The following is a 16,692-nucleotide window of genomic DNA, read 5'->3' on the forward strand; positions in this document are numbered from 1 at the left end:
TGCATTTGTTTCTTAATATGAAGTTTCTCCAGTTTTAAATATGGCAGCGAATTAGAAATGTAAAAAGCTGGGCCTCCGCTTGGCCCCTTCTCACCTGCAGTTTTTATCTGAACTTGGGATTTGTACCGCACTCTCAAAATACCGTGTCGTCTCTTCTGAGTTTCCTCCCTCACTCTTTTACTACCAAGCCCATTTATTATAAGCAAAAAATAAATATAACATTCACCAAACATTAAAAAAAAAAAAAGAACAGTGCATGCAAGGATACTTCCTTAGGTTTCCTTTACTGTTATTACAATGGAAAAAGGTTTCCCAGACATTCATTCAAAAAGCTTCTTGAATAAAAGTTTAGCCAATTAATCGAAGAGAAAGTGTAGCTTGTCTAATCACAATGATAGCATCAGATTTTGAACAGGGCCTCCAAGAGGACCTGATGAGGACCTGGTCTCTCGCTGGAATACGGCACAGTGTGTGTAAGAGAACCAGGGATGCTCAGCCTGGCGGCTCAGAGGAGAAACAGAGGTAGCACATAAAATCTGGCTAAATAGAACCCAGGATTTGGCATAGGTACGCTTATTGGGGTGATGTATTAACGGGGGAAAAAAGGCTATACAACAAAAATAAAACCAGACACAGGATTTATGTTGTTAGCCTTTTTACACCTTCACCCAGGTAGACAAACATACTTTTAAATACCTTCATGCTCATTATAAATACAAAACAAAATAGACTGAGATCTGAAAGTTTAGGAGCAAAAGCATTGGATAGTAATTTTTTAAATTACAGTTCTACATAAACTCTGGTTTGTAACTAACTGAAGAGTTCTGCTTACAAAACATGGGAGCTTGCTTTGGAAAATTAGCATACAGATCATGAAGAAGTGAATGTCCCACACCAACCGGAATCACTTGGTAAGACTCTGGAAGCCAGTGGCTAAAATCTGTCAGGAGGCTAAAATATTTGTTTTTCCTTTGGGTGGAGGTGGCCTGAAGGGCAAAAATCTTTTTAACAAGTTTCTTATGAAATGAATTGTGTTCCCCCACCCCCAAATTCACAGGTTGAAGTTTTAAACCACCTGATGAAGGTATCTGGGGAGGCTAAGGCAAGTGTCGCCTTCAGGCCGACTCATTACCATTCTAATCCTATCAAAGGTGTTTTCCAGTCTTTTGTAAACAGAAATCCTTGAAAGGTGACCATTGTTCTAACCCGGGGGTTGAGATGACCACGCCCTCAGTCCTTAATCCAATTAAGCGCTTGCAGCGGATTGGTGGATCTCCCGCCGGTGGGGGCGGGGTGGGGGCGCGGGTGGTGGGCTATAAAAGGGCTGGTGGGCTGGCCCAGGCTGGCCCTCGCTGTCTGCCCCGGGGATAGAAGCATCGCTGTGCAGCTTGAGCTCCCAGACGCAAAACCCTGTAGACATTATTCACAGCGACATGGAGGCTGCTTCTCTCAACTGGGGTGATGCGTATCAGTTCAACGTCTTTCCAAAACTCAAATCTTCTCAGTCAGGTGCAGCTGGTGGTGATGTCCAGTGGGGACCCTCTCGACCTGAGAAGTCGTCCGCATCATCAGAGACAGCTTGCAACCAGCGCAGTGATCTTGCTCCTGTGTCAGCAGGGCTGGCTCCCGCCAAGAAACGTCTGAGTTGGAAGACCCCTTCCGTGGCGGGGGCTGGACTGCAGAACACGGGGAACACTTGCTACGTGAATGCAGCGCTGCAGTGTCTGACACACACGCCACCCCTGGCCAGCTCTATGCTGTCCCGGCAGCACTGGAAAGTCTGTCAGAAGCGGGCCTTCTGCATGGTGTGTGCTGTGCAAGCTCACGTGACCCGAGCCCTCCTTCATCCTGGAGAGGTGATCAAGCCCCGGCAGGACCTGGTCACCAGCTTCCACAGAGACCAGCAAGAAGACGCCCATGAGTTTCTGATGTTCATGCTGAATGCCATGCAGCAGGTGTGCCTGAGCGGGTATGAGCTGTCAGATCGTCACTCTGAGGACACCTCCCTCGTCCCTCGCATCTTTGGAGGCTCCTGGAGATCTCAAATCCAGTGTCTCCACTGCCTAGGTGTTTCAGACACTTTTGACCCTTATCTAGACATCACCCTGGACATCTCTGCAGCTCAGAGTGTGAACCAAGCTTTGAGAGAGTTGGTGAAGCCCGAACAGCTGGATGGTGAAAATTCCTACCACTGTAGTGTTTGTCTCAGGAAGGTGCCTGCTACCAAGAGGCTGACTTTGCACAGAGCCTCCAAGGTCCTCATCCTAGTGCTGAAAAGGTTCACAGATTTTACAGGCGGCAAAGTGGGTAAGAAAGTGTGCTACCCCGAGTGCCTTGACCTGAGCCCCTACATGTCTGAGCAGGAGGCAGGGCCCCTTGACTACGTGCTCTACGCCGTGCTGGTCCACTCGGGGTGGAGCTGTCACAGAGGACATTATTTCTGTTATGTCAAAGCTGGAAACGGCCAGTGGTACAGAATGGACGATGCCAAGGTAACCGCCTGTGACGGTACTTCTGCCCTGAGCCAAAGTGCCTATGTCCTCTTCTACGTCCAGAAGAGTGAGCTGGAGGGAGACGGCAAGGGAGTGTCCACAGGTCAGGAAGCAGCCTCCCTGGGGGCTGAGCCCACAGGCATGGCCGCCGCCCACCAGGAGCCTGACAGAGACTCCAGTGTCAGAGTTCCTGGGTCGGAGGAGCAACTGGAGGACACAGAAACCCCAGAAGTCACCTTAGAGCAGTGGAGGTGCCTCCAAGAACTCAGCCGCCCTAAGCCTGAATTCACCCTCAGGAAGGTCGACTCTGACGTGCCCGCAGATGCAGTGGTGATTCACCAGTCGAAATATGGAGATAGGATGAGAATGAAACAGCCCGAACAGGACACCTACCAGCCCAGTCCTTCAGGCAGGGAGGCCTCAGCTCAGGGGCCAATAGTTATTGGCAGCATCCCTTGTCTCAGAGGGAAGCCCAGAGCCTCCAAGAAAAAGGGCAAGAAGAAGCAGAGGTCTGCGGGTGCCCTGCAGTAAGCTCTGAGGCGCATCCCTGCAGACACACACACACACACACACACACACACACACACACACTCACTCACTTAGGGGTGAATAATCTGGACAGGGGAAGGGACTGTCTATCTGGAGTGTTCACGGGACGGGGTGTTCGGTGTCAACTTGTGACTGCTGAGCTCTGAGATGTGACTGTCCAGGCTGATGTCGCTGGGGAGGGTGAGATTCATTTCTGGGTCTGAGAAACCTCTGAGGACTTTCCACTTGTGCTGTGTTTGAAGAGTCATTTGCTGATGGGGTGTCTGTTTTTTGCAATTTTGATTCTCGTGAATCGTGCAGCCTGGAGGCGCCTCAGGTGCGCTCACGTCCACCCAGGCAAGGACAGTGTTTTCTTACCAGTTCTGGAAGCCCAGGCACCTCCCCTGCCTGCTGGCGCCCGCCTCCCCTGGGTCAGGCTCGCACAGAGAAGTCCACACATTCTGGGGACTGAGAGCTTTAGGTGGGAAATGGGCCACCAGGTTTTGCAGGGTGGAAATCGTTCTGAGGATTTGGACCACCTGAGAACATGCCTGACAGTAATGACCAGGTTATCCATTCCTCACTTGACCTTTACAATAACAAGGACACTTGTCCAAAGATATCTGTGGCTTGACTTCCATTAGACAAGATGTGTTGAAAACTATACAGATGCCAAACAACAGGAAAAAGGATTAAACACATCTGCAGGAATAAACCGCAAAGCACCTTGGACCTGATGAGCAGAGGACAGGTGTCAGCGGGGAGACTTTTCAAGAAGCTTGATTTGAGTCCCAAGGTAAAATGCAGAATGAAAGTGTTTATTGATAAATGTGCATGTTTTTACTCCCAGAAAATATAAATTGTTGAAAGTATGTATGTGTATTAAAATCCATAATTGCTTGGAAATGTGATTAACAGAGTACTACGTGTTTTTCAGGATGAGACTGGATCCAGTGTGATAGATCGCGTTGATGACCTGACATTGCTTAAGGGTGGCCTGCCCTGGAGAAGGAACTGGGAAGGAAAGTTTCCTGCAGTCGAAGCCTCAGGCTTCCTGGAAGCTGCATCGTGTCCAGCAGAGCTGGGAAGCACCCACCTATCTGAGATCTGCTGACACCCAGAAGGATGGCTGAGAGGTTTCAGGTTGGTTTCCACTAAATTTTGGTCCTTGATTCTTACCTGAGAAAGGTAGTCTAACTGGAGAAATAGTTCGCGATGTGGCTTTACATGTCGAGTACGGATTCTTTAACTTGCAGTCATGTTTCTTAGGAGAGAGGATGATAAAACCCACCCTGTCAATTACTAAATGGTGGTTCAAATTCGTCTGGTTTGTAAGGGGCAGTGTCTGAGCGGTTATGGAACCTGGTGGTTTGCCAAATGCATTTAGAGGCTAAATAATTTATTTTTCATGCTTTGTTCAAACATAGAAATTTCACACTTATTAGAAAATATTTAAAAAGTGGGTGTTGAAGAAAACTGATTAAAACAGTCCACACCCTCAACAGTGTAGCCCCCAGGCTCAGAGGAAGAAAACAGTTTTCTAGGTTAAGTTGTAGTTGAAAATTGCCTCTCCTCATGTCAAATGGGATTCTTTGAATTTTGAGGAGGAAACATTTTTTATTTCAGATTTTCAAATATCATAACCAGAGGTTAGATGTCGAATTCTCACATCACCCTTTTATTTTGTGTGTCACATGACCGGTTATCCATCTTTCTCTGATACTGCCTGTTGTGATAACCTTCACAGAGCCTCAAAATCCAGTCTTCCATGAGTGAAAATTGACATTCAGCCTTAATAGACAGTCATCTGTCTTGTCTTTGCGGGGTTCCACTCTGGGAAGGGTAACCTTGCAGAGCATGGTAAATGTCTCATCATGTGACACGACTGGGTGTAAAGAAGGAAATGGTTATTGGTTTGATCAGTGGTCACTATCTCCACTTGGAGGAGAGGGTGCAGAAGGGACAGTCTGTGTGTTTATGTGACATCATTTTCCTTTTCATGATTCAGGATCTCTGAGATGAATGCCTGAGGCAGCCTGCCCTCGCGCTCCCAGGAGATGAGGCAGATGGCAGGCGGATACAGCAGACCTGCAGGTGAGGATGCCACATAGGGGCAGCAGGGGCCCTTGGGGGAGGGAGGCCCCTGGGTGGGCAGAGGCACGACTCCACCCTGCAGGTCCCCTGGGGGAGCCGACTGTAGTTCCTGCTGATTCACTGAGCGCCTTTTCTTCCAAGCACAGGGGCAGGCGAGGACTGGACCTGCGAAGTCCCCGATGGGGCCCTCCTCCCCCAGCCCTTGGGTCCAGTAAAGAGGAGACCCAAGGCCATAAGGTCATTGGAATGCAGGATCCTTTAACCAGACTGGAAGGAGGAACTCAGCAACGGTGAGCAGTGTGGAAGGGTTAGCATGTCCTAGTTTACTAAGACCCCAGAGAGGTGCCCTGTCTCTCCACCCCTATGCCACATGCACGGCCATCTCCAGGTAAGGACAGGCAGCCACGAGAGAAACATGCAAGGCATCTTGGTGCTCCCTGGGTCCACATCCTACCCTTGGAGAACCCCTAAGGGGAGAGAGCTGTTTCCATCTGGGAACTTGGCGCAGGACAGCAACAAAACAATAGAACTAATGAATGGGGAAACCTGGGGAACTACCCGGAGTTGACGGGTGGATCTGAGATGAGGGGAGGGCAGTTGGGGCAAAGTTCACAGCACTTCAGTGTCCCCACACCCTAAACACCGAGTAAGACTGAGCCCCGGGATGCTTATCCGTACTGGGGACAGGGCACTGGGGCACATCCACTCATGGTGCTTTTTTTTTGCAGGCAGGAAAAGCAGCTGAGGAGGCCTTGTGATCCAGAAATAGACACAAGGAGACGCCGAGGGAGAAGGCAACAGAGCTGAAGGAGCCGACGGCATCAGGCGACTCTGACGGTGGGTCTCTGCTCGGTACCGGAGCCGTGTCCCCTCTGGGGAGCCTGCAATTGCTTCACCCAAATGTGCATTTCCTAACGTTTCCTTCTGTCCCAGTGACTCCAGATTATTCGTGATCTTCAGCTGCCAACTTTCCTTCAATTATGTGTGTTCATGTGGTTACTCGCAGGTCTGTCAATAGCCTGCTATTGGGGGCATATGGAATTGATTTAATCCGATGCCTCCACAACTGAGACTCAAAGGCAAGAATATCGTTTAAATTGTAATGAATATTCTCAAATCGTCCATCACACACATTAGCCATTAAACTGCCTTAAGAACAGCATTCGCTCCGACACTCCCCGAGGACTGAATGAAAATGCTCATTTCCCTTTAATTAACAAGAGACTGTATTTTAAAACATTTTATTTTCCAGTTTGGTGAGAATTGTAAGAAGTTGATACTGTAATCTATTGTTTCCTCCTCATCACTGGGTTGGGTTTCTTTTCATATTACAATGAATTAAAACATACTAATTTTACTGTTAAATTTATTTTTTATGCTCCAAGCCCTTTAATTCGACTGATTTCCATTTTCCATTTGGTTGAGACCAATCTTAACACATATTCTGTGTGTGGTGTCCTGTCTTACAGCGCCCGCAGACCAGTGCCCATGCAAACACCGAGGAGACACTGTCCCAGACTGTGCTCACAGGCCGGCCACCTCCCACGGAATCTGCCCTGGGGTGGTCGTGGAGTGGAAATCACTGACTCCCCAGCCCACCGTCCTGTGCTTTGTCCAGGACCCTCCCTCACTGTCCAGCCCACAGACAGCAGACCTGATGTTGGCTCCCATGATTTCCCCAGACTGCCACCAACATACTTGGCCCCGGCCCTGCCCTCACACCCCAGGTCCAAGCCAAGTACCTGATTTGAAGTCAAAGCCAAGCCCCCATCTTGCCCCCGCCAGACTGAGCCAGGACTCCAAGCTCTGCATCCTGGCACCAGGTGAGGGATCTGCCTGGGTCCCCATCCACAATGCCAGAATCCCTCAAAAGGCCCTTTCCAGACCCTCAGAAAAGCACTCAGAGGCCAGTTCAGGGAGGCTGTCCAGACTTTGTGGTCTCTGCTCAGCAGATGGACGTGGACGCAGGACATTGCCAGGTGACCTGAAGGATGCCTGCTCAGATGGCCAGCACTGACCTCCAGTGAGCGGACCTGATGACTGCCCAGGCCGGCGGGCTCCCCATCCTCCCCACCACCCAGCCTCGTTCCAGGCGAGCCCCTAGTGGTCTGTGCTAGGTTGACTCAAATGACTCTGAAGGACACTGTCTCTGTCCCATTGCTTTTCTCTGGGATGACTTTGTGCAGTCACTGGAGTGAGAAACTCTCCAGTAGCTGAGACTCGACTTTCAGTCTCAAATACCTGGAGGAGACAGCAGACTGAGCAGGCGGAAGCACGGCAGCAGGCTCCGTCGGATGAACAGGACTCCCCAGCCCCGGTGCACGTGCAGAGAAGGACCCCTGTGCCACCCTGGGAGACACACACACACACACACACACACACACACAGCCTGTTCTGACTACGTCCCTTTCGGGTGAATTCAAGATGGAATGTATGAAACTGGCATAGGGGAGGTTTTTAATTCAGTTAATTGTGTAATAAGCTGAGTAAAACTGGCATAAGTATTTAATTATAACTAAGGAGCTGTGAAATTAATCTGAACTTTGGGAAACTCTGGTTAAACTGAGCTCCGGGCTCTGTATCTTCTGAGAACTGCCCTGTCCTGACACAGAGTTCTGTTTCTGTGTGTTTTATAGAAACCAGTGCTTTTTAAAATTCAGTCTCACTGTAGAGTTGTGTTTTTAAAGCGTCTTTCAATGTTAATAAACCCTCAAAATATGACATATTGTGCCTGCTTTTATTTCTAGACATCACTGGTCAATTTTATATTACTTTAATTTCTAAAGCCGCTACTCCTGATGTAAAGGTGGAACTCGGCCCTGAGGCTTTCTAGAAATGCAGTCCCTTGGGTATCCAGAGCTCAACTGTCAGACACAGGGCTGGAGTCTCCCTGGTGGATTACACTAGATACCTGATCCTGTCCCCGTGACCCACTGGGCCAGTCAAGGTCCCTGCTGTGTCACCACCAGGCGTGGATGGAGACAGCCGGTTGGTGGGAAGCTGCGATGAGCCGTGTGGGAGGAGCTGCCGAGGAAGGCGAGACCCAGAGCACGGCTGCATCTCACCCACACGCCGTGGACTGCAGACTCAGATCTGTGTTCACAGCCACAGAAGGAAAACCAGAACTTCAGCAACGTACGAGATGTTTCAGCAACAGGGTTTACTGTTGAAGTATTTACAATTAATCATCCATCGACAAAGTTTTAATTTCTTAACAAAATTCTGCATTCAGTATTCCTACATCTTCACTATCTTGCATTCATAGGTCAGATTTTCCCTGTTAATAGTTTTCTCAAAATTCTCATTTGCTGAATTTTATGTTAAAAGGCTCTTTTAACATATTGATCACCCACTGTGGATCGGGTGCCCCTGAGGAAACCCAACTGTCACCCAGATTTGGGTGACATGGTGACCAATGCTACAGGTTTCCCCCTTCCCCTGGCCCCTCAAACTTAATTTTCTAAACGTGGAATCTAGAGGTTTTCTCCACTTTAATTTTAGGATCACTGTCTGCTCGCTGTGAGAACCTTAAAGTTGATTATGAAAAGAGAGATCACCAAAGACTTCCCTTCCTTCATGACGCGCGTACGGGGAATCCACACGCGCACCACCCAGGCACGGGCACCCCCGGTGCTGCTCTGGGAACTAAGGGCTTCTCATGGACTCACTTCTCCAGGACGAGTTACCTGGTACTCCGCAAGAGCCTTCGTCCTCACAGCCTGTTTCAGTCGTTGTTAAACTCAGTGGTTATTCCTCCACCGAGTTTCTTGCGCACATCAAGCCCGTGCCTGGCTGAATGCTGTCCCCAGTGAGTACAGACCTAGGTTCTCCCAAGTAGAGCTTGCTCAAGCTGTTTAACTGTGAGTTCTACATGAAAGCACGTCCACCGTGATTGCAGGCCTGGGTTCTCCACGGCGCAAGCCCTCCAGCGTGTTTTCAGCTTAGAGCGCTCGCTAGAGGCTTCTACTTCCTCACATTTTCAGCATGAGTTCTCTCGCGTCATCTCTGCTCAGAACACCGACTGAAGGTTTCACCACACCGATGTCATACGTATGGATTCTCTCTCACATACACTTGCACACGTCAAATTCAGTAAGGATGACTGAAGCCTCTTCCACATTGATTAGTGTTTCTTCGATGTGTGAGTCCTCCGGTGCATTTAAATGTTAAAGCTATGGTGGCAGTCTTGTCCACATTCACTACCTTTATGACAGCACGTCATCTAAGGTCACAATATCCGCTGAAGGCATTCATGATTTTCTCTCCATGGTGGGTTCCCTCGTGTCGCCTAAGGGCAGAACACTGACTGAAGGACTTCCCACACAGATGACACTCATAAGGCTTCTCTCCGGTGTGCGTTCGCTCGTGGCGTCTAAGGGCAGAGCACTTACTGAAGGCCTTCCCACACAGCTGGCACTCATACGGCTGCTCGCCGGTGTGCGTCCTCTCGTGCTGCCGGAGGTTGGAGGACTGACTGAAGGCTTTCCCACAGAGATGACACTCGTATGGCTTCTCCCCAGTGTGAGTCAAACTGTGTTTTCTAAGGTCAGAGCTTTGAATAAAGGCGTTCCCACAGAGATGACATTCGTACGGCTTCTCCCCAGTGTGAGTCATCTCGTGTCTTCTAAGGCTCGAGCAGTTACTGAAGGCTTTCCCACACAGGTGGCACTCACATGATTTACCTCTGGTGTGGCCTTGCTTGGGCTGATTAAGGTTGGAGTGGTCACTAAGGGATTTCTGACACTTTTTGTTGATACAGTGTGTCTTTTCCATGGGAGTTACCAAATGCTGGCTCAGCATGGAGCTATGAGTGAACTCTCCTCCCCAGCCATTACATTCAAAGGGGCCCTCTGGAGAGTGAGATACCTGCTTCTGGGAAGGAGAGGAAAGGCTGTTAGTGGTTTGCCCACATTCCTTCATACATTCATTTCTCTACATATGACTCTAAAACACACCGTTCACTGGTGGTCTCCATTTAAAATCTTTCCAATGTTACCTATATACACAAAGGTTTTCTCTGTGTAAAGCTTACAGGTTAATTCTGAAGATGGTATGTTTCAAAGACTTGGCATATGAGCAGTGTTTATGCAACTGCCCTTTTCTAAAGATCTCAGGTTATGATTTTGAGTTCAGGTTAATTTTTCCACTAAATTTAAATCATCCAAAACTTTTTGCTCATAAAGAGCTTAATCCCAGCTTAATGTAAATCAGGCTACTGTGCTCAGTTACTACGATCCCACTGCCAGCTCTTTAATTTGGGTGACCAGGGTTAACACTCATGAAACTTACCCCTGGGATGACTGTAGACATGTCCTCCCTCCTGATGTGTTGTGTGGCTAATACTTCTTCTCTAAGGGCACCTTCTCTGCCTAAAATAATTGGAAAAAGAAATACAGTTGGCAATAGGGAATGAAAATGTTGAAAAGCACCAAGACCCATGTGAGTATGTTTCAAAACTTGGCACTTAGATGGGGAACACCCTAGGAAACAGAAACACATTACAGGGCATTGACAATCAGTTAAAGATTTTCAGAGCTGAAATATAAAAACATTAAAATGGAGATGAGATGTTGGGGAGGTAAAGACGTTAAGAGAGGGAAAACCTCAAAGGGGAGGCTGAGGACAAGAGTTATGTGAAAGTTTAACTTCAGCAAGTACATGAATATCCTTGTTCCTAAAGCCAAAAAAAAAAAAAAAAAAAAAGACAATGGCAGGAGGACATGTGAATTATAATTAAAATATACGAGGAACAGTAACACCTGGAGAACTATGGCCCCACATCCTCACCTACGTTGTAGAAAACACCACTCATTTAACAGAATCTTCAGTTGATATGTTTGAGTATGTACTCACTCCACGACCAGGCACCCTCAACCCTGAAGCACAGGCCTCTACCACATGCCTGGACTGTGGCTCTGGAGAAATCCTCCTCCTTCAGTCCACAGCTCTTCACCTTGCTCCAACTGGAAAATCACATCTGATTTGCAATGCTGATACCCTGTTTACGGAAAAAAGGGACATGGATTTTGAGTTCTGTGCTAATAAAAGTACATTATCATCAAGCCCAGGACAAGTTACTGAGAAAGAATAAGGGGGTCGCTGATGTTCAGCCGAGGCAACAACACCCTAAATGGAAAATGCACCAAAATCCAGATCGCGTGCCTAAAATAGTGAAAGTCTCTGGATGCTGACGTCCAAGGCCAAGTTTGCAGACAGAATGCAGAATCCTCCATTTTTTCAAAAAGGGAGAAATTAAATGTCTCCACAGTGGGTTCAATATAGTGGTTTTCATACAAATGCCAATAAACATAAATACCACAAGAATGATCAAAGGTTTATTATTTTCACTAGTCTGCTGTCAAGCCTCAGTGCAGTGACTAGAGCAGAATAATTACTTAGAAAATATTTAATCAATTTACCTTTGCATTCAAAAATATTCACTGAGTTCCCAGTTCTGCTCTGAGTGTCAGAGATTGAGTGGCAAGAAAGAAATTAAATGGTGATCAAGATGATATTTTAGTAGAGTGACAATCTGCATGTAAGTAAAATATAAAGAAACAACTCTCTTTCATGTAGATTTCTATGAGAGAATCAGCTAGAGAATGGGGTGGGTACACAGAAGCTGTTCCAGATACTTGTTGATGCAACCAACGAACACCTACCCACTTGCCTACCTACCTACTTACCCACACACACACATACATAAATGCTGACAGACTCACCCACGGAGACCAGGTGACTGAGGTTCTCCAGCATCACGTCTCTGAACAGCTTTCTCTGGGATGCGTCCAGCAGGGCCCACTCTTCCTGGGTGAAGTCTACTGCTACATCTTCAAATGTCACTAACTCCTAAAACATGGATATTCTGGTTTAGGCAGAACAATCCCTATGAATGTCCAGAGTAGGAGGGTTGAAAGGACAGCACTGAGGGAAAGGGTGGAGGGACCAGGTGCACAGGAAGATCAGACTAAGTCCGGGCTTCCCAACAAGTCATTCTCACTGCTGAACCGGCACCTGCTTTTCGGAAACCTCACATAGATCTACACAGTCTAAGCTAGTAAAACTTTATTATAAGGGAGTATCACATGAAGCGTGGTGAAATAGAATCTGGAAATCTTCCAAAAACCTGGTAATTATGAGTTCAGATGCATGATTAAAACATGCACTTAAAAATTTATATAATTCTCTTCCTGATTAATTTCAAGTAACTTTATAGACTCATCACAAGGCAAATAAACCATGATTTGCCACCTTTAAACCATAGCTATGGTTACATCATTCCCCTAAATGAACTTCAGACTCCGTGTCTATTAAATGATCAATAACCTCTTACAAGTACTGAAAGATGCAATGAACTGATGGATGGAGCACTTCCTATCTAAGTAGACATGTGTTAAATACAAGTCATTAGTCTATTACTCATTAAGATGTCTGCGGACACTGAAACCATCCCCAGCATTCTTCAGAACTGAACAAGTTTCACACAGAACTTGGAATCAGCAGGTGTGGCCTTGCTTAACTCTGCAGGACTTGGTGTAAGGTCAGGCGGGTCAGCAGCACAAGGAGGGACCTCTGGGACGGCTGGCCTGGCCTGGCCGTCCCTGCGGCACGCGGGCTCCCATCTGCAATTTCCTCTGGGACCTCAGACACCAGTATCGGCGTCTCCTATCTTTACCGTGTCCCTCTGCTAAGAATGACAGAAGCCCGTTGACTGGTTTTGGTCTCTCTGGTTCTCAAAACCTTCCACAGGGTCTTATATTTTACAACAGTCCTCCTGAACGTGGAGCCACAATTAAGGAAACAGTATTCCCTGCACATTAATTCCAGTTGCCAAATATGAAAAAGTGTTAATTTTCTTAATTTCCTTTTTAAGAAGTTCCTAAAAGTGCAAATATATTCTATCAAAACGTCACATTTAAAATTGGCAAAAAAATAGATGAATGCTATCTCAAGCTTTCCCTGGCCTAAACCTCCCCCATGCCCCCTTCAGTGCTGCACAGCCTGCAGCCAGGGCCTGTGAGGCCCGGACCAACCGACTCACTGATGAAGCCTCGGCCGCCCTGCTGGGCTGGGATGAGCTCTGCGCTCCCCTATCCTCAACACAACCTCAGACCGTCAGAGCCAACGGCATGATTAATGAGTGGTACCTCCCAATGGCACCATGGACAGAAATAGGGAAAGAAAACCTTTCTCGTGTCTTCCATAAGTACACTAGCTTAGCAGAGGCTGGAATAAATCAGTGAGCTGTTAGGAAGGCTATTCGTTATTAAGGAGTTCCTGACCCATGACACACCCCGGGGTCTCGGGGAAATTCCACTGGAGCTCAGACCCCTGACTTTCCTGACTGCACTGGGACACCCACGCCGGCAAGAGGAACCCGCCATCCGCCAGCAGCAGCTGCGTGTGCAGCTTCACTACAGAGCATCCCTTACTCACCACGGGCTGCATCGTCAGTAACTCGGCTACCAGCGGTCTTTCTCCAGGTTTTCACTTGCAGACAGTCCAAGCATTAAGCAGGCAAAGCTGAGGACAGTGAAAGAAGCCATGAGACTCCTGCCTTGCGCACAACTTGCAGACCAACATTCCGTGAAGCTCCAGCCTTCACCTGGGCATGGCGCCCAGCCTAACCAGCAAGCGAGCGGTGCACTCCGGGAGAAGCGCACAGAGGGCTCTCCTCCTCTCCCAGGGTCCAAAGTAGGACGGCGGTAACTACAGCCACTAACAAAACACAGGAATACAGGCAGCTTACGGGCAGCAACACCGAGCGCGCTGAGCTTTACACCGCAGGTGGACTGGCCCACGGCGCCCGGAGCCACTCAGGTCCCTCCCTGATTCGGAACCATAGTGATGCCGGGCGCGTGCCACGGGTAGGCTCTGGCTCCCTCCTGTAGGTAACCACGGAATTCCTCAGACCACTTCTCCTGCCCTAGGTAAGAACTTCAGAGAGGCCACCACTAGCCCCTTGTCAGACGCTAGACTGCCCATCAGCTCCAGGAACCACAGAGCTGTCAGCCTGGACAGGTTCACCCTCTGTCTGCCACTGAAGGCAGGACCAGGTCCAGGTCAAGGCTGTGCTAGAACAGCAGTGGAGAGAAGTCACATTCCTCAAAGAGCCACGACTTTGAAATTTCAGGGTTGTGCAGCCCCAGACTTGCAGGGGTTGGGGAAGTCTGGAGACTGGGCTTCCTCAAGGATATAACACGCAGCTGGAGTTTAGTCTGGTGAGGGCACCTCTCCCCAGCTTCCTTGACTAAAGCTAGAATGATCTCAGAACTCTTCATGCTTCCGATCAGGCATCGCCCCCTCCACTCAAGGATGGAAACCAGATCCCAAGTATCTTTGAAAGAGATGCCTTACAACAGTGGCCTCTCTCTGCAACACCCAGACATTCCAGTGAGCAAAGGACCAAAATCAACTGCCTTCAACTTGAATCAGGGAGTGGAATGATTCATATTCAAGGCCCTTAGGCAATATCAAAGCTCCACTAAGCCATTATATATGCCCCCTCCAAGGTCCTCAGTGTGCGCTCTGTGTAGGAACTGGTTTACAGTAGAGAACCTGACACATCTATGCAAACAGAATCCATACGTACCCTGCAAAGTGTCAGGCATACGTCTCCACAGTGCACCATGTTCAGCTAGCATCTTCCAAAGCTTACAAACCCTGCAGAGGGAGAAAACTGACTTTCATCTCCAAACCCGAGGCCAGCCCACGGTTTCAGCTCTGAGCCCTTGCTCGCCTCCTCCATGACCACAAGGCCAGAAGATGGTTGGATGTCCTGCTTCAGCTGTGCCCTAAGCCCTTATCCCAGTGTTTTCCCTGTTAGGGCGCTTGGACTGAGCCCTGTGCCCCACACCCCTCAAACATCTGCCTCTACCTTGAGCTTGGAGGGACCCGAGGTACCTGCTCTTCAGAAAGTGAGAACAGCCCTCCCCCGGACACGGGCCCATACCTGGAGATTTGAATCCCCTCTGTAAAACACGAGAAGGAGGCTGTCTTCGGCATCACAGAGACAGGCGGTGACAGGGTGGTCCTCAAGCTCTGCTCTCTGCCTGTTGTGTGCGTGCACCGTGAGGAGGAGCTGGAATCCTCTAGGGTGAGTGGAGGGGGCTGAGGATCTAGAGGGTGATTTAAATGTCTGGGGCGTGATAGCTGGATTCTGGGCCCTGTTTCCTTTTGTGAGTTTCCTCTGGGAGTCACAATAATCTCAAGTATTTAACTCGTATTTTCCAGAACATCACATTAAACTATCAAAATACATATTAAGAAGACCTAATTAGTAGCACTGGAAAACATGAGGTGGTCAGTAATGCAAAAAGTTCAGCAATTTATTCACGAAGAACAGCAGGGTTCTCTTCCAACTAATTCTGAGGACAGTCCAGCTCACCCTGGATCATTTTCAGAGACACCGTAAAGGGAATATATACTTGGTTGGAAACTTCAGTTCACAGCCCACTCAGTTAAGAGATCATATAAGGGCAGAAAGATGTTGAATATCGGACTGGTTTATCTAGGTTTTGATTGTTAATATAAAAAATTACCAATATCCTTACCAAGAACACACTGAAATAGTGTAAAATTATTTACTAAGCACTAAAGAATATTTTCAATACTTGATAAAGACTGGAAAACCACTGAGACCTCATCAGAATCTGCCACAATACAAGTAAAAGGGAATGTAAGCTGGAAATTTACAAACAAAACTAATGAATCTGGGACCCACCCTTCCTTTGCCGGCAGCTCCTGCAGCTCATACCCCCTCCTCCTACTCTGTCCTGCTCCCCTCTCTGCTGATCCTCCTTCTATTTTCATTTACACCCCTGCTTCTTGCCCAGGTCACTCTCCTTCACTCTCACTGTCTTTCCAAGCCCATGGGATCCACTTCCCCATCTTCAATTTACCCCTGCTTTCTCTGTCTCACTCTGTCTCCCTGGTTCTCCCTTGACCTCTCTTTCCCCTTCCACCCCTGCCCCACCTCCGCATTCACAGGCCTAGAATGAATACGCTCCAGCCCCGGAAGAGCACACTTCCCAGTGGGACGTCACTGGGAAGGTAAACACACCCTGGCAGGCACAGCCGTGACAGGGGATTTGGGGCCCTGGAGTGTCGCAGGACGCGGGCGGGTAAACGCCCCAGCACGGGGCTCGGGGGCCTCTCTGAGGGCGCGACTGGGAAGGGGAGGCCGGCGGGCAGCAAGGCTGGCTCAGGAATGACGCGAGGATGGGCGGGAGACTCAGGACAGGACTGGGGTCGGCAGAGCCGGAGGAGGAGACGGCGAGGCGACCCGACGCCGCCCCCAAGGGTCGGAGAATACACCGCTCTGGGAGAGGGGGCCTGACGCGGCGCGGGGTGGGGAGCGGAGACGGTGAGAGAACCAGGGCGGGAAGGTGGGAGCGGGGACCGGCCACGCAGCGATTTTACCGGAGACAGACGCAGGTCCGGGCCCGGCAGCACAGCGCCTGCCGACTAGGCGGGGATCCCCATGGGCGGGGCTGGCGCGGGCGGGGGCTGTAAGGTCCCCGGGGCCGCGGACGCCGGGGGTGGAGGACGCGGGGCTGGGGGCATCGACGCGCGACTC

At 49.1% G+C, this 16,692-nt stretch overlaps 2 protein-coding genes and 1 long non-coding RNA gene across 7 annotated transcripts; 2 read left to right on the forward strand and 1 right to left on the reverse strand.

The window, feature by feature from the left end:
- Positions 1–1,433: 1,433 nt before the first annotated feature.
- Positions 1,434–3,023, forward strand: LOC102513144 (ubiquitin carboxyl-terminal hydrolase 17-like protein 6). The gene has a single exon (XM_006178254.2). The coding sequence runs from the start codon at positions 1,434–1,436 to the stop codon at positions 3,021–3,023; it is 1,590 nt and encodes a 529-aa protein (XP_006178316.2).
- A 137-nt stretch (positions 3,024–3,160) lies between these two features.
- Positions 3,161–7,752, forward strand: LOC116660092. Its single transcript, XR_004315465.1, has 6 exons — positions 3,161–3,816; positions 3,958–4,163; positions 5,029–5,114; positions 5,261–5,404; positions 5,843–5,951; positions 6,584–7,752. It is a non-coding gene; the product is annotated as an uncharacterized LOC116660092 (long non-coding RNA).
- Positions 7,753–8,250: 498 nt separating this feature from the next.
- On the reverse strand, positions 8,251–16,686 carry LOC102512902 (zinc finger protein 596-like). Of its 5 annotated transcripts, none has more exons than XM_032468760.1 (8): positions 16,536–16,685; positions 15,067–15,205; positions 14,707–14,777; positions 13,551–13,637; positions 11,837–11,963; positions 11,017–11,112; positions 10,404–10,483; positions 8,251–9,986 (listed from the first exon to the last, which is right to left on the reverse strand). In XM_032468760.1, exons 4-8 carry the CDS (start codon positions 13,560–13,562, stop codon positions 9,333–9,335), a joined length of 969 nt encoding a protein of 322 aa, XP_032324651.1. In that variant the 5' UTR covers positions 13,563–13,637; positions 14,707–14,777; positions 15,067–15,205; positions 16,536–16,685; the 3' UTR covers positions 8,251–9,332. The 5 variants fall into 5 exon arrangements, with proteins under 5 accessions (XP_032324651.1, XP_032324652.1, XP_032324650.1 ...); XM_032468761.1 differs by having other exon boundaries at positions 15,067–15,166; positions 16,536–16,684; XM_032468759.1 differs by having other exon boundaries at positions 15,067–15,232; positions 16,536–16,684.
- Between the last annotated feature and the right edge of the window lie 6 nt (positions 16,687–16,692).

The sequence above is a fragment of the Camelus ferus genome, chromosome 26 (genome assembly GCF_009834535.1).
Source record: "Camelus ferus isolate YT-003-E chromosome 26, BCGSAC_Cfer_1.0, whole genome shotgun sequence".
NCBI lineage: Eukaryota > Metazoa > Chordata > Mammalia > Artiodactyla > Camelidae > Camelus > Camelus ferus.